Consider the following 27,914-nt stretch of genomic DNA (forward strand, 5'->3'; position numbering starts at 1 on the left):
TTATTTAATTTAGTTCTAACATATATATCTCTTAATCTCTTCATGAGTTGTCATTTTTTTTAATCTAAATTGTTATATTTATGTTATCATGTATTATCTTAATCATCAATTCTATTCATAATCCTAATTATTAATATTTTTTTTAATTTCTATATGAGTACAAAGATGTTTATAAACATTATACAAATGTTTTTTTTTATATTATGTTTATCTTTTTGAAAGTATTTATTATATTATATTTAATGAATATATATTATACATCTTTTTTATGATTTATAAATATTTATACTTATTAGCCATGCTTTAACATACTTGACGTATATCATATATTTATAAAGTATAATTTTATTGTTTGAATCAGTCGTAATTTGACAGATCATAATATTATCATAAATTATGAATAATGATGTAACTATTGGCTATTGTATTTTCTATTTATGTTCTCAGTCAATCTCGCACAACATGCGGGTTTAATCTAGTAGTAAACTAAAATAATTTAATTTTAATTTTCAATAAAGGGTAATGTATATTATTTGCATACGGAAACAAAAGTGATGTGGCAACAGCATTAACATTTTGACCAAATATATTTTGGTATATCAAGAAAAGTTTTAAGCAATCAAAGTTGCAGCCAAAAGAGGGTGAAGCCAGAAATATCTTCGATGGATTCATAATTTAAATTCACATATTATAAGAATGAAATCAAAGTACTCGTATAACTTTATACAAGTATAAAATTTAAGGCTAAATAGTTGTAAAAGTATTATAATAGTCAACTTTTATTGTTATAGGCACAAACTAGAATTTCCCTCTAAGATATTACTAGTGTCTGTAAATTTCAAAAATACCATCATCAGGTTTTCTAAAACTGACGTGTTTTCTGTTTTGTGTGTGTTGATGCCATATCACTACTTTAACCCTTGACAATAAAAGTATTGACTCTTAACAAATTCTCTCATCAAAACACAAAAAGCTCAAATCAATTCCAACTAAATCTAATATAATCTCTCTTCATCTATTACTCAATATAATCACACATTCATATAAACATATGTATTTAACAAATGGGCACACCATTCAACAAAATTAACAATATAACAATAATCATAAAGGTTAAGTGCATGAAATTGTAATAAACTATGCCCAAAAAGTTATTGTGTTCATGAATTTATAGAACCTCTATTATATGTAAGGAACCCTGCTAAAATGTTTATTGTATCATGAAACCAGGTAAAAGCATAATAGGTTGCGATTCTACGACACTAAATGTATAATAAGTAGAAAACAAACCATAAAAGTAGACGAACAGACTTAGAAATTGAAAGTTGAAATCAAAATATAAAGAAAATAAGTGCCCAAAAAAGTGAAAACATAACTTTGTACATGTTGCGACGCCACGGACACAACACGCAACGCTCGCAACGGGCATGTAGCGCTCGCAACATGTAACCTGGTCGCAACACCCTTGGCGTTACGCCCTAGGGTCGCAACACGCAACGCAACGCAACGCCTGTTGCACGCTATTTTAAACCAAGTTAAGCGGGTGGTTGGACGGAGGTAAGCGGGTGCTGGAGATGGTTGACCTGACGGAACCTTCACGGCATCCAAAGGTGGTGGCCGGGATTTTTGAATGCTCTAGGGTTTTCATTATAAGCTTCAGATCTAAGTATGTTTTGATAATTAACGTTGGGTTTTGTTTGGAAAATAAGTGCGGATAGGATCTAATTGTGGGTGTGTTCAGATTTGGGTTAAATACAAGGATGGATGTCGGTGGTGTCGGCAGAGAAGATACAGGAGTTTTTGGAGGTGGGGTTTTGGTGGTGAAACGGCGCAACTGGTGGTGGGTATGAATGTGATGGTGGATTTATGAACTTGAAGTTGTAGGTACATGAAAGATGATTCAAAATGGGTAAAGTAACTCTCACGGTCGTCTTCTACGGTTTTGGGGTCTCAATACCGTCTTCGACGGGCTTATCCCTAACAAAGGTTGAGAGGCTGCTTTCAGGTTCCACCAAAAGTAGAAAAGGACCTCCAACCTTACTGAGCATGATCGTCGAATCCATGACTTCCCTTTCCAGAGGCAAAGGCTCCAACCACTGATTCAAAATGGGTATATCCATTATATATACATATATATGTGTTTTGCTTTGAAGAAAGATGAATCTTGTAGTTCATAAAAGTGGGTTGTAGATTTTTTCATAGTTATTGTACCAAAATTTCCAGAAACTATATTCTTTTTCAAATGAAGATGAACTTTGGTGCTTTTTTAATCCAGAGAAAAAAATAATTAAAATAAATAATACTAAGATCAAAGTCACTTCACATTAGCAAGTCAAATTGACCAAAACCATTCCATTTTATCAAAACCACCATCCGGTATTTTCGGACACTTCATTAGTGCATGTTTACACTCTCGGCAACTACAATAGGAAGCATTTTTGATTCGTACTTAGTAAAAGGGGACCATTATGATACCTTTAAAACTAATTAATCCTGAAATTTACAACAAATTAAATATTATTAACACTAAATTTAGGTAAAAGAGATCCTCTCGAGTGTATGTAGCTTTTCCCATGAGTCAAAGATACTGATACATCATATGTCATATTTGATAACTTAATGCTGTTATAACTTATACGTTAACTATGTTTGGAACATCTGTGGAGTGTGGAAGTAGTTCTTACATGACACTTTATGCAACTCAAATTCATGTAATTATTCTTATTTTTACACGGTTTGAAAGAGAGATACCGAAGTAAATCTTGTACCTGACTTCTAGTGATCGAGGAGACATACATTGCATACTGAACCATGTTTGTTGTTGTCCATGCATTCAGAAGGAAATGGGAACTCATCAAAAATGGTTTACGTGATCATTTCTGTTCCATGTGTTTCTGTTGGGCTAGCCAGTATTGGTTTATATTTTCTCATTATGAAAGCTAGGAAGAAAAAGAATAATGCTAATAGGAGCGCCCTTTCATCTCTACTAAAGAGACACCACAGTGCAAAATTAGCCCAAACCGGGTCAGGTATAATATTGTGATTAAACTTAACCTGTCTGTCGATTATATCTAACTGTTAAACAATGATTTGCATTTATATGAAGTTTGCATAATACTATAGTCTAAAAAATTGTGATTAAGTGCTATTTTCCACAATTTGGACATTGTAAAGACGTTTTAAAACAGTGTACTTGGTTAATTTACAAATGTTTTTCAAGAATTGTGTTCTTGTTCTGTAGCTGAAATGGAAATTAGTACAGTAGGATCCATACAGTTTGATCTGCGTACCATTGAAGCAGCCACCAAGAACTTTTGCATTGAAAACAAGATTGGTGAAGGAGGTTTTGGCCCTGTTTATAAGGTATATGTGGAGGTGATTGTTCATATTGTGCATTGGACTTTTCATTCTCTAAAACTGTAACAGTCTAATATGCTGATGTTATAGATCTTGAATAGCAAGAGTTTTCTTAAGAGAATATATGAGTGGAAGCTTTTGATTCAAAGCCATAATTAACCAATATTACATATTTTTGCAGGGTGTTCTTGCCAATGGAATGGAAGTCGCTGTCAAGAGATTATCAAAATCATCCGGACAAGGCTCACATGAGTTTGTAAACGAAGTCATTTTGATGGCAAAGCTCCAACATCGAAATCTTGTTAGGATGTTAGGATTTTGCCTTGAAGACGACGAGAAGTTACTAATCTATGATTACATTTCCAACAAAAGTCTCGACTACTTCCTTTTTGGTACATGAATACACAACCTTCATTTAATTTTCCAGGTCACTAGCTTATGCGTATCCACGGAAGTTACTTATCTATGATTACATATCAACAACTTGACATAGATATCACTTTTTCTAAGTCCTGAAGCTAAAAGTTTAATGTTCAAATTGCATATTCTATGTAGCCTGCTGGATTGTTTGAAAACTTCTTTAGCAAATCTAAGGTGGATTTTTCTTATACAGATCCAAATAGGAATGGGCCCTTAGATTGGCCAAAACGCTATAAAATCATTGAAGGAATTGCTAAAGGAATGCTTTATTTACATCAAGATTCACGGCTAAGAATCATCCATCGTGATCTAAAATCTAGCAATATCTTGCTAGACCTGGAGATGAATGCTAAAATTTCTGATTTTGGGATAGCAAGGATCTTTGGAGTGGATCAAACTCAAGCCAACACCAAACGAATTGTTGGAACATAGTAATTACTTTTTCCCTTCCTTTTTGCTAATTGTTGAGGTAGTTTAGTATTAACAAATTGCTTTCACATTTTTAGTACACCGATGCCTACTATACATCTATAACAAAAAGAATTATGTGAGCATCGTCATTTTGTCCGGTATATAAAAATTAGCTGTCAGGAACTGTCATCACTAGCAATATAATGGTAGTTAATTTTTTGCGTCATAAAAGATTATACCTTTGTAATGAAATTCAAAGTAATAAAGTTCTGGATTTATTTGCAGTGGCTACATGTCTCCTGAGTATGCAGTTCATGGACATTTTTCTGTGAAGTCGGATGTATTTGCTTTTGGTGTTGTAGTCCTTGAGATCATCACAGGAAAGAAAAGTTCAAGCTTTTTTGATCAAGAAGATCGTGATGATCTTCCACATTTTGTAAGTACCACTCTTACATTTATTCATCTGCCTAAAGTGGTTATTCCAACGAACATTCATTTCCTTCTTTTAAGTTGATTTTTACAGTATTATGATTTTGCAACACAAATTGTAGCAGTATCTAGCTGCAAAAAGTTGCATTTTCCCTCAAAATTCGCATTCATCTTTTCCACGTACATAAGTTGTCGGTGTAGGAATCAATGCAAATACTTTCAATTCTCACATAACACAATCTAGGTGGGCGGTTCACAAACGTTTATATTCACCATTATGTACACACTATGACTGTCTATATATTCTAGGTACATGTAGAAACACAATTTAGTGACTGCTTGCTTCATTTTATACAAAAGTTATTATTGATATGTATATTCATTTTTCGCTTTCTCCCTTTACTTAAGGCTTGGAAGAAATGGATGGAAGGAACAACAATGGACCTTATGGATCCAACAATGGTTGAAACTTGTTCGGATGATGAAGCAGTGAGATGTATAAACATTGGGTTGCTATGTGTGCAAGAAGATGTGGATGCAAGGCCTTCTATGTCTTATGTTTTGAACATGCTCAACAATTATTCCATCACTCTGCCATCTCCTAAAAGACCTCCCCATTATCTTTTTATTAGACCCGAGTCATATATTTCGACTTGCAAGTCTGTTCCTAGATCAACAGATGAATCGATGATTACAACCATACATCCACGGTAATGACATACATGACTACACGCGGTACTTCTCGAACTCTGTTTTGCAACTCTGTTTTTGTAAATATCGATGATTGTGTTGGATAAAGAGGGCTGGTATAGAAAAGGAGATAAAATGATTTTGGTTTTACGTGTAGAGTTATCGATCATGCACATTTCTATGAATTTGCATCGAGTATTAAGTTCATTGATTCTGTAGTAATTAAGTTCTAAAACATAAATCAAGAACAAACTTTGTTTTATATCAAATATTGATGGTTACCTGAACTAACTGTGTTTATATTCTCGAAAACTTTTCTTGATACATAATATACTAGCTAATCAACCCGGGTGATTACCCGGGCATAATTAGAAAAGTATAAATAAAACTTTTATATTTAATTATGCTTAAACTAATTACTAACTTTTATATCTCATATTTTCAAACTGAAGCTAATCTATCCAAGTAAGAAATAGTCACTTCTAATTAGACGGCCATAATGACTCCAAATTTCGTAATGACATCTAAATTTCCTTCTCATGCTTGCATTTTCAAAACTCCTAACAGCCTGTCCATATTAAAGAATTGTCATAAAATTACAATTACACTTATGGAAGAAGTGAATAATGATGGAAAAAAGGCAATGGATTAATGGAAATCTCAAGACAGATAAATCTTTTGAACGTTAACTTGTAATTGTGCAATATATATCCTTCAACTTTAACCAACTCTTCGTAGAAGAGTTAGCCATCAGCTGCCACTTTCTAAAAGCATCCTGGGTTCGAATCTTGCCAGAGGCAGAATTGAATTTAAGTGGTTGAGTTACCTTGACACTATTCTTGTTGGGGGTTATGTAGGTACCAATTCGGTACATGGGATCAAACGGTTCCTATCAATCTACCATTTTTTTTTATATATCCTTCAACTTCAATTCAGAGCCATCATTTCCACCCATATCTCCATGAATACTTAGACACTTTGAAGATCCTAAATAACTTCTCAAAATGAACAAACTATTAATTAATGTACACATTATCTTTTAAGTTCCTTGAAATCAAAGCTTTAAGAGCCCATATGTAGCTTCGTGTAAGAAAAACTCTACCACCATGACCTGCCTCGAGAGTTTCAATTATATTTTGAGCATCGACTTTAACTCCATCAACTCTACATGAAGCAAGGTAGTGAAGCTCATTGTAGAAATTGAAAACCTTTTCTAGGGTGCACCAGACCTAAACCATTGACCGAAAGGATGTCCATGACTATGTGTAGCTGGTTTCCTTTTGCACCTGGTGAACTGGATATGCCATAGTCAAGTCATAATGTTCCATCCCCGCCACACTTGATCAGTTGACAACGCCCAGAAGCCGGCATGACAAATATATATACATACCTGTAATAACCTAAGTGAGTTTTCTATGGCTGGCAAGAGGCTAAAGAGTAAAAGAGGCAACCTGATAGTCGCCAAAAGGCTATACGCAAGTATAATAATGCGTTATCAATTAGTTTCACAACTATTAGAAATACATTAATAATGAGGTTTTTGACTATTTACCATGTTCCTGTGATAATGTAGGAATCAGTATGGTATTGTCACGTCATAGTTAGCTCTGATCCTGATTCTAATACATGAACTTACATGATACTGAAAGTGATATATCAACATATCGACCCTATTTAATATTAGTAACAATCATTAGTAGCAACAACTATTACCAATTTTCTTAATAATTAATAAGTAACTCGTTTAATACTTGAAGCTAGCTATGTTTTACGTGGAGCAAAGGGATACGGTTTATCACCTAATCCTATCAGTCGACTTTTGGAAGAGTTAAGTACAAGAAGAAAAACTTAACAAAGTTATGGTGAACATACATGAACATAATTGATATTCATGGATTTTTATGGTTAGGTATAAAGTTTTTGAAATTTGAAAAAAGATACTCGTAAATAAGGGAATTTGGGAACATTGTATTGTACTTAAATTTTTTTTTGACGGAACCTTTGTTTTGTAAGGGGGCTGCTTGCCACGTGTCAATTTTCTAAAAGGTTTTTTCTGGGATCATCTTTTATTAGAAAAGAAGATATTCATTTGAAAATGTTTAACTTGACTAAATAGTAAGAATAAAAATGTGGCAACAAGGTGGAATAAAAACATGTCAAAATCAATGGTGAGTATTAAGAAAAAAGGAAAAATTTATAATACATGTGTCAAAAAGTGAATGGAGTAAACATATTAGTGTGTTAGACAATTTTTTTTAAACATATTTACCATGGGGTGAGTTATTTTGAGAATTCAATAAAAAAAAAACACGAGAACAAATCTGGACCACACATTCTCTCTCTTTTTCTCTCTCTTCAATTAATAAAATTCACCTAAACCATTCAAAATGTTTTATCTTACAAACCGTAAATCGTTAGACGAAACAAAAGGCAAGGGTAGTCTTAAAATTTCGTCCTCGTTCATTAGAGATTCAATTCGATATACTTTTGATGACTTTTTAATTTTTTATTTTTTTTACTCTTGTACTTGTGTACCTACACATGTGTAGAATCATTGTTTTCACATGTAAATTAGTAAATGAACTTATGTACACAACAATGAAGGTTAAGGGCGGAGCCCGTCAATCCATGTCGGAGCCATGGTGGCCAAGGGCGGAGCCCGTCAGTCTATGGTGGAGCCTAGCGGCTAAGGGCTCAAAAGTATATCGAATTGGATCTCTAATGAAAGAGGACGAAATTCTAAGACTACCATTGCTTTTTGTTTCATCTAACGATTTACGGTTTGTGAGATAAAACATTTTGAATGATTTGAGTGAATTTTATTATTTAATTGAAGAGAGAAAAAGAGAGAAAAAATATGTGATACATAATGGTTCTTGAGTTTTTTTTATTTGTAGGTTCTTAAATAACCCTTTCTCTATGTATCATTACTCATATTCATTTACATGCTGATATAAAAAAGAGAAGAAACTTAACAATCGAATAAAACTGATGACAATACAAATACAAGGAGTTAGTGGAATACGAATATCACATTAGGTTTCGCATGTGTTGGGAGGTTTTAACTATTACGATTATTATTGATATCGAGTCATTATATATATTTGCTAAACCTTTTGGCATATTAAGTTACCTGATCATTTTCTACAAACTTTGGGTCATATAAACACACCGAACCGAGTTTTCATACTACTTTTAGACACCATCTTTGACTTACTTTTGTAATTTGTTTTGTAAATGTTACCAATCTTCCAAAAAAAATCGTATCAAAGATCTGGATTGAGTCAGGCATTGTATTTGAGATACTTTTTGTTTTTTAGTCAAAATTGTATAATTTGACTTTTCAAAAACCAAATCAAATTTATTCTCAAGCATTGTTAATATGTCCTCTATTAACTAAACGACATTTCAGCCCATCAATTTTTCACAATAATGAAATCATCAAGTTTTATAATTCTATCTCTTCTAATTCTACAACATTTTCTTTCTTTCACCGCCGGCCAAATAAACTATTTCCCTATTTTCCGGTGCAGAGCATCAGCCGGCAACTTCACGGCTAACTCAACGTACGGAACCAATCTCAAAACTGCCCTAGATTCCCTCGTATCCGCCTCGACTAACTATGGTTTCTACAACACATCCGCTGGTGAACCTCCGTACACTGTCAGCGCCACAACCCTCTGTCGTGGCGATATCGGATCAGAAGCATGTCAAAGCTGTATCCAAAGTTCAATCACTCTCCTTAGACAAAACTGTCCGTACCAAATGGAAGCCTTAGTTTGGACCTCAAACTGTAGCATAAGCTATTCAAATCGTACTTATACATCAACCGTCTCAGCTCGGCCCAATGCTAAAGTGTCGGGTACTATAAACGCAACGAATATCGACATTTTTGATAAAGCGTTGAGAGATTTAGCTGGGTCATTACGTGCGCTAACTGCTGGAGGAAACTTGCTACGCAAGTTTTCTACAGGGGATGTTGTTTATGGACCGGGCTTGGGGAAAATATACTTTATGATGCAATGTACTCCGGATCTGTCGCCTTTTGATTGTAATTCGTGTTTGTCGATTGTGTTTAGGGAAGCTCAAGGATGCTGCGATGGTGATATTGATGTTGGTGTCTTTTTTCCTAGTTGTTACGTCAGGTATTCGAATGTTTCGTTCTATAATGATCCTCCGGCAATCTCTCTGCCGTCCCCACCACCGATGCCGGCAACTTCAGGTACTAGTTATTAGAGGTGTCGTCAAAAGTTCTCATACCTATATAACCCAATCCGACCTGATTGGGGTTGAGTCATTCGGGGTAACCCAAACTCGAGTTTCGGTATGTTGGTTAAACATACAAATTAATTAGGTTTGGTTGAATAACCCGGAAAAAAAAAACAAATAAAAACAAATAAACGCAACCCGTATAATCTGACCCAAACTAGTTGTATATTACTCGTACTATTATTAGATAGATATTTCATATTATGGTATTTGTCAAGTTGCTGTATTAGGTTAGTTATTATTTTGAATGTTCTAACTTTTAAATATTGGTTTTGTCGTTAACCTGAATAATCTATTTAATAGGAAATTGATGAACAGCGTGCAGATAGAGTTTGACTTTATGTCTTGTAAAATAAAAACCACTGGATTCCACGCCAAATTAAAATTTAGTTTTTGATGCATTAAGTAAGAAAGCTGGGCCTAATCGATTCATATGTTTATGTACTGATACTCGACTATAATAATAAGGCCCAAATATGGTCATGGTGTTGGGCCTCTGATGCCAAGCTTCAACTTACACAAGTTTTGTTGAAAAAAAGATGCAGCAAATGGACTAGGATTAAACTAAACACCTTTACCGTAAAGATATTTACACAGTGGTTAGTTGGAGCAGAAAGTGTTAATTCTGGTGTTAATCACACGACATTCATGAGTCACAAATACTGTATGGCCCAAAATTGAGAAGTTTAATCTGGAATAACTAACTTGCGCGTTTACTACATCATTATTAATATAGTATCACTTATTTACTGTCTTTCTACTTTTAATGGTTGTTTATGCATGCAGAGGGAAAGGGGAAGTCATCAAAAATCATATACGTCATTGTCCCGGTTGCATCGGTTTCTCTTGGGCTTGTTATCATTGGCGGCATATGTTTTCTTGTTATAAAAGCAAGGCAAAAGAATATTACCTCAAAGAAAGAAACTGGGAGTGCGTTTTCAACACTACTGATGAGCGAAAACAAGACGAATAGTGCTAACTTAGCACAAGCTGGGTCAGGTATAGAACGGACTACGTACATCTTGTTATTAATTAGCTTATCCATTTTGTTTGCTTTTTATGATGTAGTTTTTCAAGGATATCTCAAATTCTCAGTTAAAAATCCTTTGAAACAAAGTATATATTCTGTACTGACATATATAGGCTGGAAATTAAAGATAGTGTATACAGATCACTTAATTGGTTGTTTAAGAGACGTTGTTTTTTAATTTTGTAGCTGAAATAATGGACATGGGTACAATCGGATCTTTACAATTTGATTTGGATTCCATTAGAGAAGCTACAAACAATTTCTTAGATGATAACAAGATTGGTGAAGGCGGGTTTGGTCCGGTTTATAAGGTATCAAGTTGTTTGTTCTTTCACGTACAATTTGTTTTCTTTTAACAGTAGATATTACATGAAGGTCCTTCCCTTCATTGAAGAGTGTGTATAGACATGATAGACACTATTAACGATTAAAATGACCATGAATCAAATTTCTAGCTTGTACGAGTATATATATATATATATATGAGAAAATAACCTCAATACCCAATTTTTTTTTAAAATATATCAATATACCCAAGTTTTTTAGGATTTTTACAAAATACCCAACAAAATCGCAATAAATTTCAAAAATCGCAATGAGATTCATAAAATCGCAATAAAATTCCGAAAATCGCATAAAGATTTAACAAAATCGCATAAAGATTTAAAATAATCGCATAAAGATTTTATAAATCTCATAATGATTTTGTACACATAAAGTTCTTTATGAGATTCTAAGTTCTTTATGCGATTATCAAGTTCTTTATGCGATTCTGAAATCTTTATGCGATTTTTCAATGTTCTTTATGAGATTTTTAAAGTTCTTTAAGCGATTTTCAATGTTCTCTATGCGATTTTCATCATCTTTATGCGATTTTCATAATCTTATTGCGATTTTAACAATCTCATTGCGATTTTCCAAAATTATTGCGATTTTTATGGGTATTTTGTTAAAATCTAAAAAACTTGGGTAAATTGATAAAAAAAATTTTAAAAATTGGGTATTGAGGTTATTTTCTCTCTATATAAATATAGTGTATGATAAGTTATCCCCACTACAACGATATGATATGATGCTAATTAAGCCTAATCTAAATCACATATCCTGCAGGGTGTTTTTGCAAGTGGAGTGGAAGTCGCTGTAAAGAGACTATCAAAATCATCTGGACAAGGCTCACTTGAATTTATAAACGAAGTTATATTGATGGCTAAGCTTCAACATCGAAATCTTGTGAGGCTTTTAGGGTTTTCCCTGGAAGCAGAAGAGAAATTACTCATCTACGAATATGTGTCCAACAAAAGTCTTGACTACTTTCTTTTTGGTATCTCATAATATGATTTTAAAGTTACTTCACTATACGAATTTGGTGACTAGATCAACCTTAATTGGAATTCCTGAATACAGATCCAAACAGACATGGACACTTAGATTGGCCGAAACGCTACAAAATCATAGGAGGAATTACTAGAGGAATGCTTTATTTGCATGAAGATTCACGACTACGAATCATCCATCGTGATCTAAAAGCCAGCAATATCTTGCTAGATGTAAATATGAATGCCAAGATTTCTGATTTTGGTTTAGCGAGGATAGTTGGAGTGGATCAAACCGAAGCAAACACAAATAGAATTGTAGGAACATAGTAAGTCATTAACTCTCTTTTAGTAGCAAGCACTTTTGTTTTGAAACTTGTTATATAGATCATAATATGTCTCTTGAGTTAGTTGTGCATAGGTATATACAGGGACGGAGCCAAAACTTTTTTTGTGAGAGGGCAAATTTAAAAGTCTCTTATTATATTTATTAGAGTCATCTTTGAGGGGAAAAAACATTTTAAACAAAAATTAACTCTCAACGGAGAATTTAGAAAAAATGGACCCTTAAAATAATTTCGTCTAGGTACTAGTTATGAAAACATCTATCTTTAACTTGAACATTGTTCTTTACAATTTTAGAGCATGTGATAAATTTTGATACAATTACCCAAACAAATAAAACACTTTTTTCAACTTCTCTTTTTCAACTTCGTTAAAAATCAAAATAACCAAATATTTTTACTTTACCAATAGAAGATTTTATCTCAAAATTAATGCTCTCAACATAAGTAACATACTTTCAAAGAAGAGGCTTATGACAAGTTGACAACGATGGTGACATTTGTATATAACTATATATAATGTATTTTTTTTTTATTGTTATGAGTATTATTTAGGAATAAAACTATAAATATACTTCTAAAAAATTACATTGTACCAAAATTGGAATGGGGGCAATTGCCCCCAGTTGCCCACACTGCCCCCATTGTGGAGCCGTCCCTGGGTATATACCCGTGAAGTTCAAATATTACAAGCTAATTTTGTACTCACATAATTTGCATCAGAAATCTCCTAGACTCGTCAAAAGGATAGTTAGTGACATGTCTTGTCTTTTGTGTCACCTACTTTTCACTGCAAATTGGCATGAGTTTATGCACTGATGAAACGGTTAAATTGTTTATGGTGCTTTATGCCCTGCATAGTAGTATGAGGCTATGAAGTCAAAAACTTTAAAATGATATTAATTCTTACTACTAATCAATTATAAACCTTGGTCTCTTGTTTTGTGTTTTGCAGTGGTTACATGTCCCCTGAGTATGCGGTACACGGACATTTTTCTGTGAAGTCAGACGTATTTGCTTTTGGTGTCGTTATGTTGGAGATCATTTCTGGGCAAAAAAGTTCGCGTTTTTATAATCAAGATAGCATTGAAGATCTTCCTCATTTTGTAAGTATCAGTACTCTTACAGTATGTCAATAAGTTGCTTATTTGCCTTAAATCACCTTCACACAATCCCTGATTTCTAACTATTGGTTCAAAATTACAATAATTGTTATTCGGTGCTGAAGATAACCTTTTGCTGGTTAGCAGTACATTTATGCACTTTGACTAATAGTCTACCTACATATGGATTCCTGGTCCATGCCTTGACACAAATTTGTACTGACCGGCTACTATATCTCATGATAAATAATTGTTTCTTCTTAATTTACCCCTTTGAAGGCATGGAAAAAATGGATGGAAGGAACTGCAATGGAGCTTATGGATCCTACAATGGTTGAAACTTGCTCTGAAGCTGAAGTCATGAGATGCATCAACATCGGGCTGTTATGTGTGCAAGAAGATGTGGATGCAAGACCTTTTATGGCTTATGTTTTGAACATGCTCAACAATTACTCTATAACTCTTCCATCTCCCACCAGACCTCCACATTATCTTCCTAAAGTACACACATCGTATTTTTCAAGTAGTAAGTCTGTCCCAAAGTCAGCAGATCAGTCGCTAATCACTGAAATACATCCAAGATAATGATATACAACTATTCATTCATTATACTTTTTGCATCCGTGTAAACATGAGAATCCTTGATATAAACTATAACTAAACACATTTACGAGTATATGTTTTTGTTAATTAAGCTTTATCATGATTTCATTCATCGAACAGTTATTGCATTTTACATTACATATAACAGCTTTAGGAAAATAATCTAAATATCTAACAATTGTTAGCATAATTGTAAATCTCATTCAAGCACATGACATAACATAAACAAAACATTGAATGTGAATTAGAGATGATATTTTTTTTTTTTTTTTGTCAAATGTCGAGGACCTCCTATTCTTTGTGAGTAACTACTTTCACTTTCATAATAAATTCTAGGGCAAATTAGTTTTAAAGGTATTTAAGTTGTCTATTTTTACTAAAATAAGTATAAACCAAAAACACCTCCTATTATAATACCTAAAGGTGTAAATTTACCTTAAACTAGTGATTAAAAATACCACCCCCACGTGTAGCTGTTTTGTCCTACGTGGCTTGCCACATGAATAGACCAAAAATCAGTTTATGGATACATATAATATGTATTCACCCAGATTCATATTTACGAAATTTAAGAAAAAAAAATTCTCCATCACAATCAACATCATCATTTATAGGTAAAAAGAGAAAGAAACTAATACTCGGATAATCAACATCATTATACCCAGATGTGTTACACACACTACGAAAACATACATACACTCAAACAAGTATATATAAATAATAGCAATATATCATCGGAATCTGGAGCCTGGAGGTGATGCGGTAGTGCTGGATATCCACCGGAATCTCGATGTGATAGGGTGGCGAGGATAATGCTTAATTTTGATGATAAAGACTTTTGAATGAAAAAAAGCACATTACCATCTACCACCGTCGCTGCTCCTTCCGCCGCCGCTGATTTTGCCGTCGCCGAAATCTTGATGGTGGTGGGGATGAAATGGCCGGATCTCTAGGGTGGAGGTGATGGGGTGACCGTATGACAATCATAATTATAATCTCAATGTTACTTCTTTTTTTTAGAGGTGTGAGATTTGGGGGTTAGGGTTTGTCACCAAAACCCATAAAATCATTAGCATCATCATCAATTTCCTTCAATCTGAAATTATAACTGTAATAGGAGACGATGATTCAAAAGAAGAAAGTGATAGCAAACCCCACATAATCCATCGTCCTAACCACACGCCACTTGCCGGCGATACTTTCTTCTACGGCTATACCTTCGTCACCGGAAAAACGAGCATGTGGTTGTGGTGCTAGAAATTTAAAGATATGATTTTGCAGTTGTTTTAGATCTGAATGGTGGTCATTTTCTGCTTTACATTCACACGCAGTGGTGTTTTTTGTGGAAATAGACAAATAGTACAAGAAACTTGTATTATTATGGCTCAGATACTTTTGTATTTGTGCTGTGTACAGATGTGGTGGTGGTTGATTTTGCTGTGTATATACACATTACATAAAAATTCATGATCTAGAAATATAAACGGTCAACGAGTCTATGTGGCGAAGTGACATGGAGCTAAAGTAAACGGTCAAACTAATGACATGGTGATAACACACACAAAACAGCTCCTACATCAGTTTTGGAAAACTAGATAGTGGTTTTACTACCCAGTTTAGACGAAATTTACACACCCTTAGATTATATTAGAGGGCTTTTTTGGTTAATACCTTTAATAGATAAAAATGACAAGTAATATACCTTTAAAACTAATTTGCCCTAAATTCTACAGGGGAGAGTTTCAAGTTTCAACACGCTTATTTTGAATGGGCTGATGCATGTTGCTTTCTTATTAATCATGACTAAAGTATAGTAAACTTATTAAATTTAGCAAAAAGGATTTCTCGTTTTTCAACACAATTGTCCCCTTCGAAAAACAATAACGATAATGACCAGTTGACCCGTTACCCAACCTGCCTAACCCACCCGTGTTGCCATCAGTAACTCCATAGACAATTGGCGTCAGTAATTGTATCCCCCAAGTCTTTCTTCATTTATCATCCTCATTTTGCGGGCCCGGTCTCATGATTAGTCATCATAACATCATAAAGTTGACCCCATAAGATAAAATGGGTGGGTTCATACTTATTCATGATCCTAATGTACAAGAACCATCTGAGGCTAGGAAACAATGGATGGGTGGAAAGCTGTTGGAGTTATTGGATCCGGCACTAGCTAAATCTTGTTCAAAAGATAGAAGTCATTAGGTGCATAAACATTATTTCATATTATATGCTCAAGATATATGTGTTGAAGAAGATAACTGTAAATATTATGTTATACCTTATTCAAGACCCGGTCCCTGGTTCACTGGCTGGTTTTCCAACCATGTACATTTTTTAAATTTTCGGATTTAAAAACTTAACTAAAGATGTTACATCCTCAAATTGGGTAACAAGTGGCTCTTTATATTGGTACAAGGGTATGGTGACTCCAAAAGGTCCAATCCATGCCACTCATAGTTACTGTATTTCCTAATTTGACTGTTTTCTGCTGCCTAAATCCCATGAAACTTCTTAGAATCTTCCTAAGGTGTGGTTAATATACTAAGAAAAGAATATATAAAGAAAGGTTTAAATAAAAAAAGACCACATTTTGGTTAACTTTTATAATATTTAAAAATTATTGATTTATATCCTGAAACTCAAATATTGAATGTTCTTCCATGAAACATAACTTGAGGACAAACATGTGTAAAATAGTATGCATTTTGAGTCGCCATCGCATACCTGCTCATCACCCTTTTTGAAACAGTCAAACTATTGAAAGAAAGTTCATAATATTGTGGTGGAAATTTGATTATTTAATCATAAACTTTCCGATTATATAAAAATTTTCATTTGGTCTGAACACCATCCACTTCATTACTTCAATCTTTTTATACCTATGATATGATTTCATATATCAATTAGATAAAAAGCCTGGCATGCATCTAGATAAAACTACCGTCTTATAGTGTCAAACGTAAAATATGCATACGAATAAACTATATCCAAGTTATAACTAACATGACATTTTCAGATGCAAAAAAAAGACCAAGCAAACAAAACATGAATGTTTCTTAGAATTAGACCTTTAAAGAATGAAAATATCTAATAAACCAAATAACACTAGAACAGATATTCGTCTATCTGGAATATAAGTCGTCGCTTATGGAATTATCTTCTACAGATCGTCGTGAAGATCTTGATTTACTTTTCAACTGGTTGGGATCACCAGTACTTGAAGTATACTGTTCAAACAAAGGTTTTTCAGGATTTGTACTTGTGCGCATGAAAAAGGCAGGCTCTGAAGGGACAGGGAGGGTTAGAGAGGCGCTACTAAGCATAAGAACAACAGACGCCATAGTTGGCCGTTCATTAACGTCTTCTTGAACACATAATAGACCAATGTGTATGCATCTGAGCATATCACGTAGAGAGCTGGTGCACAGTGTGGGATCAATTAAACTTGAAGCGGTTCCATCTCTCCAACATTTCCATGCCTGGATACAAGTGGATTGTGAAATGGGCATTAAATCAATGTAAAAGATAATGCTACATATTGAAATGATAGAACAAGATAAAAACACTTGTTATCTAATACTCGTAGTTGACCCTTACATGGCTAAGAAGATCTTCTACCATCATTCCATTTTGAAAGGTATGGTTCTTCTGCCCGGTTACAATTTCCAGTATCAGTACACCAAAACTGAAGACATCTGACTTTACTGAAAATTGCCCGTGCATTGCATACTCTGGAGCCATATATCCACTAGTACCACAACATACACTTGTTAGTACAATTAAAATGGATGTTTATTTCAAGGATATTCATTAGTTCCAAAACTTAAGTTCCCTTTTAGCTATGAGAAAACATTAGAGACCAAATAACAATCATTACCCTCTCTAACATCCGAAAACTAAAAATTATTTTGGGCATTTATGACGACAGAGTCACATTTGGTGACATCTTTAATTTGTTGTGAAATGTTTTTTAATTTATAATATGCTTCGAAAATGGTAACTAGATTCTACTTGAGAATAAGATATCATCGAATACCAAAAAATCCAATCTTGTATCAAAACTTACTAGGTTCCAACAATTCGGCTAGTATTGGCTTGGGTTTCTTCTGTTGTGAACAACCTTGCCATACCAAAATCAGCAATCTTTGGATTCATCTGGGCATCCAACAAAATGTTACTGGCTTTCAGATCTCGATGAATTATTTTTAGTCGTGAGTCCTCGTGTAGATACAATAGTCCCCTTGCGATACCCCCTATTATTTTGTATCTTCTTTCCCAATCAAGCGTTCCGCGCTTTAATGGATCTAGAAATTAAACATCACGTGTAAGCAAATGATCATAAGAGAATTTGGTGTTCAGTTTTATTAATTTTTCAAGAAGTGTATTTGGACTTACCAAATATAAACTGATCAAGACTTGCATTTTGCACAAACTCATACATCAAAAGTCGTTCTGACCCTTCTAGGCTAAATCCTAGGAGTCGAACCAAATTTCGGTGTTGTAACCTTGCAAGTAACAAGACCTCATTCTTAAATTCTTGTTCGCCTTGGCCCGAATCCCTCGACAGCCTCTTCACCGCTATTTCTTGTCCATTTTGTAACTTACCCTGCCAATATCAGTTCCAACGTAATCAGTATAGATCTTAAAAGTGGTTTTTTGTTGCGAATATTATGTCACGAATAGTAACTTTCTGTTGTTTACCTTATAAACCATACCAAATCCACCTTGTCCAAGCTTATTGCTATCCGAGAAGTCACTTGTTGCTGCTCTAATGACACCAAAGCCATATTGCAATGATTCGGCAGTACTAATTTCATCGATATCTCTGTCCTCATGAACTAGAATTTTGGTGATGAATATACTAATTAGGATTCGAAAGTTTATCTTGCAAGAACAAGGTATGAGAAACGAAAACACCTACCCAAATTCTCTGGTGGATGTCCTCCTCGTAGTTTTCTTTTTCTTCTCATTCTCATAAATACGCAAACGAAAACTACCACCAGTATCACAACACTAACACTTGCAACCACAGCAATGACTACAATGGTTGTTGTGTCACTATCACCATCACCTGAAAAACTCGTGAAATTAATATTACTTAAATTATATATATATATATATACAGTTTTCGTAAAATAAACAACGTAACTAATCTCTTTATAAGTATGTATACACACTCACGAACCTGGTGGCGACGGTGGTGGAGTAGATGACCCTGTTGGGGGTGGTGACGGTGATGTCAAAGCGACCGTATCATTTAAGAAGCGGGAACTTTCATATCTAAGAATGCAACTAGGAAAATAAACTCTTCCTCCACGTCTACCAGCACAACAGCCTGGAATAAACCCCATAGCACTTTCCAAACAGTTATAACACTGATCCTCTGTTAAATCGGGCGTACACTGCATGTACCCATAAATCGTCGAGAACCCAGGGCCATTCGTGGTGTTGGCAGCATATTTCCGAAGAGGTCCTCCTCTAGAAGCCTCGGTTCTTAGTTGATCCAAAAGACTATCAAGCCCCTGATTAAACTCACTCGGGTTTGATGCATTATTCGCGTTAGGCAAGCCCCGGATAAGTCTCTGGTCTGAATTTCCCAAGATTGTATCGTTAGAATAACGTAACATACATTTATCGTACCAACCAATTGCACCCCTTTGATTAGGACAAATCCCGCGTAGGGTTGTAATAGCTTCATTTATACAACTTCGACAATCGTTTGGCTCAACGTCACCTCTGCATAGCCCATACGCATTGGCTTGGTCGGGGGATTGACCAACAGACCGGTTGTAGAACCCGTACCTGATGCTGGTGTCGGATGTGAGGGACGACAAGGCATTGTCAAGGTTACTTTGGTACCTACTGTTTGTAGTGAAATTTGCGTTGTTATCGCAAGTTGGGGATATTATATCTTGACAGTACGAAAAGGTGAATAAATTTACGATAATAACGAATAGAATGATAATCATTTTTTTGGTTAATATTAGCATGGTAGTGGTCGATAAATGAAATTTGGAGCAACTTTGGAAAATTCTCTGAGATGAAACGGGCTTTTATGATTATACAGCTTTTATTTAGTTATACATCTTTGATTGATAGATAGATGAGCGGCTTTAATTAAAGTCAACCTGTCTACCAGGTCAAACTTTTAACTAATCAATATCGGCGGCTTGAAGGTATCAACTAAATTACATTTCTTTGTATCAAAATTTTTCAGGCGAACAACTAAAACGAAAACTCTGTTGAATATTATTTCAAAAAAACTTTCCAAAGCACACAATCTTATTAAAAAAATACTCCGTAAGTTTTTTCCTTTGAACAACGATATATATATATCTATATATCTATATACTATCTTATAATAATTATCACTTTCTTTATCATAAAAATATTATATTAAATGTAAAATTACCACTTTACCTTTGATTAATTAATTTACATCATCAATCCCTTATATTTTAAAATATCTCCATTATATCTTTGCATCAATTACTTACACTCACCACCAACAATAGTTAGTCACCACCACGACCGCCGTCATGACCAAACCATCGCAGCATCACGCGGGTACAATGATAGTGTAAATATATATATGTGTGTGTGTGTGTGTGTATGTGTGTGTGGAAAAAGTGAATATATATCTATCTATAATCTAATTAAAAGATGGGGTTGTGAGTACACTTGTCACCCTTAATCCTCCTCCTTTAGTCTAATCCTCCATCTTTATTAATCATCTAATTTTTTAATATTAATCTAAATTAATTTACACTTTTTGGTTTTCCATCAACAATTTACACTTTAACTCAATCTAAAACAATTAATTTACATTTTTTGGTTTCTTATCACCAATTTACACTTTTTAACCCAATTTAAAAATAATTAGGGGGGAGGGAGCCGAGGGTTCAACCTCCCATCTCTTTTCAAATACCCAATCAAATTACTCTACCTTATTTCAACCTTCCAACCTTTTTTTCAACCTTTTTCTAGTAGTAACCGAAACTCTTAACCTTTTCTTCACATTTTAATAATTTATCCTTAACATTTATAAATTTCACATAACTAACCTTTTTTTAATTTATATGTTTTATTAATAACAAAACACATTACATAATACTTAAAACACATTATATATCAAAAATAAAACATTACATAATTAAAAAAAATAAGTTTATACTATGCCAAAACAAAATGTTGAAGCAAAAAAAAAAGTTGGAAACAACAAAAATTTCACTTAGCTAAAAAAGAAGAAAGCTATAGGTTGGAGAAAAAAACAAACAACAAAAAAAAAGGTGTGCACAGCAGCTCGAAAAAAAAAAAGTTTGGCCCAGTTTTACACATTTGGTCCCTAGCGCCTGTTATCTTACACCAACAGTCCTCCAACGGTTAGATTCAAGTTACACTTTCGGTCTCTGTCTCTCCTTCAGCCCTCAGCGAGTTCCAAGCTCGCGCCACCCATCTCCCCCCGAGCTCGCGGCCATGGCATCAGAAGCCCTCTCCATCTCCCTCAACCCTCTCCATCTCCCTCTTTCGGCTCCCTCCCCCCTTAACTTACACTTTTTGATTTTCCATCACCAATTTACACTTTAACCCAATTTAAAAATAATGAATTATACTTTTTAATTTTTTCATCATCAATTTACACTTAAAAATAATTAATTTACACTTTTTGGTTTTCCATCACCAATTTACAATTTCACCCAATTTAAAAATAATTAATTTACACTTTTCGGTTTTATTGGTAATATATAATATAACTCACGTACGACAAAAAAAAAGAAGGTACGGTCAAGTACAAAAGAGTTTTTCTTTTTATATACTTGCACATAATTAATCTTTATTATTATTTTTTAACATTGAATTCTTATGTTATTGTTATTATTATTTCTTTTAATTTAGATTGTTATCCATTATAGGTTTTTTATGGCTTTTTCTTCAACAAAAAAATATGACCACGTTAGTTCATCTGAAGATCTTAAACCAACACATGTTAACCATCATTTACGACTCTGTGTTGTGTATGTATGAACTATTTCGGAGTGGAACAACCCGATGAAAATCAAAACGTTCGAGATGGTTTTTATTGATTAATTGGTATGTATTTTTCAAATTATATAGTTTACACTTTTAGAATATAAGAAACTGTAAATTTTTTATTTAACTAAAGTTGAAAAAAAAGGATAAACTGAAATCAATATTTATATGAAGTTAATTTTCATATGTTTCGTTTTTGGCTCGACTCTTTTTTTTATCAAGAATTTTTTTCCCTATCTTTCTTGTATTAGCCGATAAAATCATTTGATCCACGTTTGGAATATCCTTGGTTGGGTTTCTTTTTTATCCTGAATAATTTTCTTGGGTCTGTATGTAAAGATGTTTATTCGATTCTTATGGTTAATTTGTTTGGAGTTTATTTTTTAAAATTGGATTACACATAGAAACACACTAAAAGAACTTAACAGCTTTTTCATGTTTTTTTTTCTATTTGCAAGACACTATCATACATGGCTCGGTAAATGATGAATGGATGAAAAATTTTAGGAGTATATATTTTGATTAATGGAGTGGCTATTTAGCTAGCAAATTTCCAAGTTGATTTCGGTATATCTATTTAATATATTTGAATTCTAACTTTTTAGCTCTAATTAATATATTTTGAGACTACCCGTCTATTAAACGGACCTGAAGACTAGTATATATATATATATATATTACTCCAATTAAAATCAAATTTATAAGACACGGTTCATTCCATGAGAGACCAAAGGATATTCACACAATCATACATCTCCTCACGCGTGACACCAAAAAAATTAAACGTTAACACAATTATATCAAAATCATCCCTCTATGTTGACTCGAGGGTCATATGTTGTGAAGGGTCTTTTCACAAAATGAATAGCTTCAAACATCAACACATATATAAAAGATAACTTAAAAAAATTAAACTTTCTCGAGTGGTCACAGATGGCCCATAATTTTGGGTCGTTGGTAAGGTAGCTGGGTTTTAACTTAACATGTGTAAGCCATATTGGCTAACCGCGGGTGTGAGAGGTGGGTTGCGTGTGGCGTAGGTAGGTTGCTGGAGAGTGGTGAGTCGTTCGTGTGACCCATTGTGGTATGTCGATTATCAAGCATATAAACGGGTATTGTAGGTGATTAGGAGTTAGTCGATGATATTAAGTATAAAATATTTTATTGGCTTTGAAAGTAAAGCTTTTAAATTTGTGCGGACTATTCGTGAAAAACACCAACAAGCTAGTGACAAATCAAATATGCGGGGAAAAAATAATACTCCGTATATATGTTTGACTAGTTTGATACACATAATGAAACAGAAGATCTTGATGACTTTCCCCACGTAGGCACGTACAAACTATCAGGTCACACACATGATTCATCAATCATCACCTCAGGGGAGGGAGCGGTCACCCTTCTCTTAAACTTTACCGCCAATCAATATTCACTACCTCAACTTTCTCCATCTTTCTCAAATCACTGACGCTATTTTTTTCCCACTTTTCCCAATCTCTATCTCATCATTTCTTTTCATTTATTTTTAATACCATTTCATTTATATGTTTCATTTATTTTTAATACTATATAATTTTAAAAACTAAATAAAATAAAACTATATAAACTAAAATGCAAGGGTTAAAGAGCTAAAAAAGACATTTAAAAAGCTAAAAAAGAAAACTTTCAAAAATACAAGGGTTAAAACTGAAATTTCGTATGTATATTTATAATATAAATATAAAAGAGACAAGATTTAGTCGTCTTCTTCTTCCTAGCCGACCTGCAACTTATGCAAAAAAAAAAAAAAATCCTTTCATAATTTTTATTTTTATTGTTGAAAAAACCTTCATCAATCGGAAAAACCTTCATAGTGGTCCCCTTTCTTTTGACCAACCAATCACGCACCCTCTCTCTCTCTCTCTCTTCCTCCCTTCTCTCTCTCCTTCTTTCCCCCATCGGTGAACAACCCCGATTTTCCTTTTCTCTCTCCTGCGGGAAACCGCCGACGGCAATGCACCCGTGCGGGCCCACTAGCGGCAAACTCCCACCCCGTGACCACTCCCTCCCCTCTTATCATAGCCTATTTTGAGTATTTAATTAGACACAATATCCACCCATGACTCTTTTTAAGATGGTAATAATAAAGTGTAGTAATCAATCTATAATAACTAGACTTATGCCAGCTTAATACAACAGCAGTAGGATTAGTGATGGCGGTGGTAATGTCAACCGCGATGGCGGGGACGGTGCTGGGGGAGACAGCGGTGACGAATGTAAAAGTGATTAATGTTAAAAGTGGTTGTGTGGTCATTTTGAAGGTTAGGGGATCTATATTGTAAATTATTTCATTAAGGGTATCATAGGTAATTAGATGGAGATGTTTAAATTAGTAAATAAAGAAGAGGGGCATATATGGTTTTTCAAAGGCTAAAAGTTTAAGGAAAAAAATAATAATTTGTTTTATTAGATAGTATAAATATAACTTATTAGCTATTTACAACATATGTGGAAAGCATATATTGTTATACATGATAATAATTGTTGTAGTAAACGAGCAGGGTATCCGCGCAATATGACGGTGATGACATTAGCTGAGATGTGGTGGCGTCGGCGTCAAGTGGTGTTGGTAATTGATACAAAGATATTTGATTTTTAGGGATAGTGAATATCTTTTAAAAGATTATGGAATGGTTGTGTAAGTTAATAAATTAAGGGTAAAATGGTAATTTTTGCATGTCCCAAAATTGTAAACTTTTCAACATAGAGGTATAATTTTTTTTTTTTATTAGAACGGCAAAATAGTTATATTAATAAAGGGATCTACTAGCAAGGTACTAGAGATCAAACCAAACATAGTCATGATATATAGGAATACAAAAGATAGACAGAAAAATAGATAGACAGAAAAATAATTGTGACCTTACCACCTCCCCAATTAACCTCCCTTTTAGTATAGGGTTACTAAATAATATATCATTGTTGTATCGTTAAGAATTATTAATAATCTTAATCTATACTAAAAAACAACTGACATAATAAATTATTAACCAATCAAAAAGTTCAATTTTATCAAATTAAACGTCGATGATGTCATAAAAAATAGTATTAATTAAAAATCTTAATAAAAGTTCCAAAAAATTTATATATTCGATCCTAATTCAATATGGAAAAGGCTATATCCAATAAAAAATTATCATTATTTAGTTATTAGATAAACATATGTAATCCATATGGAAAAGGATATATCCGTGTATTTCTTCTAATTTTCTCAAATTAACATTTACTTGTGGTATAGTCTATCTATACTCCCTTATAAAGCATTTTGAAGTTTTATTTATGGTATGTCTTGAAAAATTAAGCATATTTTTTTTTTCTTTCAAAAAACCCCTTTCACTATATATGGTTCTCAAAATGGTCCTCCGTACACTACAACATTGAATTACCGTATCTACCCTTATAACAAATTGTCACTCCTAAAACAAAATTCCGCCGCAACGTACGGGTATTATGCTCGTTACTGATGAATACGTAACGTTGACCAATCAAACAATTATATTTAATCAAATTTAAATATATTTATGCCATATTTAAACAGTTAAATGTCTTAGTAAAAGTTATAAAAAAAACTATAAAAAAAAGTTAATCTTAATAAAACTTCCAATATATATGTTATGATATATATGTTGACAATTTAAAACTCTGATATATTATGATTTTGTTATGCTGATATATTGTTATTCATGTCACAGTAAACAACTCCGATGAAAAATATTATTTCAATATTTATATTATCTCATAATAATTATCACTTTCTTTCTCATAAAAATGTTAAATATAAAATTACCAGTTTACCCTTAATAAATTAATTTACACAATCAATATCTTATCTTCTAGATTATCTCCAATACCCCTTTACATAAATTACATTTATAGTTACACCCACCACCACCAACACCACGGCGGCTGCCGTTACTACTGTCAGTCGTCGTCATCATCAAACCGCCGCAATGCACGGGTACAATGCTAGTAAAACTCAAAGTTTTAGTATATAGATCAACTTTTTAAAACCAAATTACACTTTTTGGGTTTTTATAACCAATTTAAACTTTAACCCATTTTTAAAATAAATAATACTTTATTAAATAATGTCTATCTAATAAAATAATATAGCTAAAAGTTAGAGATGTTATAATATTTGGATTAACACAAATTAATCTTTATATCAATACATATATTATATTATTAGTTATAATCAAACTAATTGTAATATTAGTATATTAAAAGATTTGGATGGATTGTTCAAAAAGTCATTAAACCATTTATATTAATTGCTTTGGTTAACAATTCAAGCTAAAACGATCAAACCAGACCATGCACATCCTTAATTACAAATATATATAATAAATGTAAAATTGAAAATTAATTTATTTAATATAACTTCTTTCAATATAACTAAGAGGGGATATGTTTTCAGTTTTGTGACAATTATCTTTATATGATAATATCATTGATTAAGCTTCTAATATCCATATCCACATCATGTACAAATTCATATCTCATTTATGTCATTGTGTTATTAGTTTAGTTATAAAACAATATAAACAATGTTAATTTTATTCTAATTTTATTATTAGTATCGGTGTTGTTGTTAGTTTAGGATTAGGATATGAACTTTATGTATGCAACAAAGATGGGAAGACAAAAAACACTACAACGAATGTCGTCTACAAAGAAGTGTTGCAAAAGATGAAGGAAGATACATGCTTTTAATGTTCAAACTATTGCATGACTTTATTTTTAATTACATTCTTAATATCTTTCACCATTGGTTTTTGGCTAATAAGACTTTTAGCTTGCATATACTTTTACTTTGATAATAATAATCTAATAGTATAACAAAGTAAACCCGTGTACTTGACGCGAACATAAAATCTAGTATATACTATAAGACAGTTGAACTAATAACTTATTAACCAATCAAATCGCTCAATTTTATCAAATTGACTTTCGCTTATGTCATCATTTAGATTAACTATAAATTAAAAATCCTAATAATCATTATCCAAATATATTATTATATTGGTTTTTATATTAATTGGTAGAAAAAGTCTCATTAATTTACACTTTTTTGTTTTCCATCAATAAATTACACTTTTTAATCATAAATACTTAAATTATATTTATTTTTAGCCATCAATTTGAGAAGTTTTTTCTTAAATTTTTTAAAAACGTTACAAAAAGTATTTATATTTAATTTTTTAAAGTTATAATTATCACTCAAATCAAAAGTCCTAATTGTTATCAAACAATATAAAAACAATCTTAATTGTTATCTAATTATTATAAGACAGTGATTGAGAATAAACATATTCATATTATGGGTCGTATCATGATCAAACACATATACTTGAACGTCAAGTACATGATCACAAGTATGTTTATATTTTAATTCTTAATAATCTTTCAAAATAATATCACATTATGAGTACAATAGTTTCAAAAAATTATATAATAGAGAAATTATATATTGTAGCATGTGCCTTGTGGAAAAACTACGATAAACAATCCCATCAATATGTATTAGCCAATAATGATAGTGACGAACATGTGGTTATTGTACTACAACTTGCAAAGTATAACACTTACAACCGTATATCTTCAAAATTATAAGTTTTTATGAATTAAATGTATGAAAATCTAATATTTGATAAAATTGTAAACTTCGTGTCCAGTGTTGGACACGAGTCTTAAATATAGGATATCATCTACATAATCATAAGTCAGAATTAAATACTTTTAAAATTTAAAATATATCATCGCGTATCGTGAATAAGCCTTTACCATGTAATGGGAGGAATGTTGAAATTTCAAAATATTACATGGTATAAACAATATGGTATAAAACAAGGATTTTTTTTAGTGGCGG

General features: G+C 32.9%; 3 protein-coding genes across 3 annotated transcripts; 2 read left to right on the top strand and 1 right to left on the bottom strand.

Moving 5' to 3' along the window:
- Nucleotides 1-2,602: 2,602 nt before the first annotated feature.
- Nucleotides 2,603-5,514, top strand: LOC122591077 (cysteine-rich receptor-like protein kinase 10). Its single transcript, XM_043763273.1, has 6 exons — nucleotides 2,603-3,029; nucleotides 3,242-3,363; nucleotides 3,539-3,749; nucleotides 3,971-4,208; nucleotides 4,474-4,624; nucleotides 5,026-5,514. The coding sequence occupies exons 1-6, from the start codon at nucleotides 2,828-2,830 to the stop codon at nucleotides 5,329-5,331; spliced, it is 1,230 nt and encodes a 409-aa protein (XP_043619208.1). The 5' UTR covers nucleotides 2,603-2,827; the 3' UTR covers nucleotides 5,332-5,514.
- Nucleotides 5,515-8,732: 3,218 nt separating this feature from the next.
- Nucleotides 8,733-14,042, top strand: LOC122591076 (cysteine-rich receptor-like protein kinase 10). The gene is made up of 7 exons (XM_043763272.1): nucleotides 8,733-9,529; nucleotides 10,363-10,575; nucleotides 10,793-10,917; nucleotides 11,717-11,927; nucleotides 12,011-12,248; nucleotides 13,219-13,369; nucleotides 13,646-14,042. Exons 1-7 carry the CDS (start codon nucleotides 8,740-8,742, stop codon nucleotides 13,949-13,951), a joined length of 2,034 nt encoding a protein of 677 aa, XP_043619207.1. The 5' UTR covers nucleotides 8,733-8,739; the 3' UTR covers nucleotides 13,952-14,042.
- Nucleotides 14,043-17,027: 2,985 nt separating this feature from the next.
- Nucleotides 17,028-20,023, bottom strand: LOC122591075 (cysteine-rich receptor-like protein kinase 15). The gene is made up of 7 exons (XM_043763271.1): nucleotides 19,161-20,023; nucleotides 18,897-19,046; nucleotides 18,677-18,813; nucleotides 18,371-18,581; nucleotides 18,042-18,279; nucleotides 17,573-17,723; nucleotides 17,028-17,454 (listed from the first exon to the last, which is right to left on the bottom strand). Exons 1-7 carry the CDS (start codon nucleotides 19,963-19,965, stop codon nucleotides 17,098-17,100), a joined length of 2,049 nt encoding a protein of 682 aa, XP_043619206.1. The 5' UTR covers nucleotides 19,966-20,023; the 3' UTR covers nucleotides 17,028-17,097.
- Nucleotides 20,024-27,914: the final 7,891 nt, after the last annotated feature.

This window comes from Erigeron canadensis, chromosome 3 (assembly GCF_010389155.1).
Source record: "Erigeron canadensis isolate Cc75 chromosome 3, C_canadensis_v1, whole genome shotgun sequence".
NCBI lineage: Eukaryota > Viridiplantae > Streptophyta > Magnoliopsida > Asterales > Asteraceae > Erigeron > Erigeron canadensis.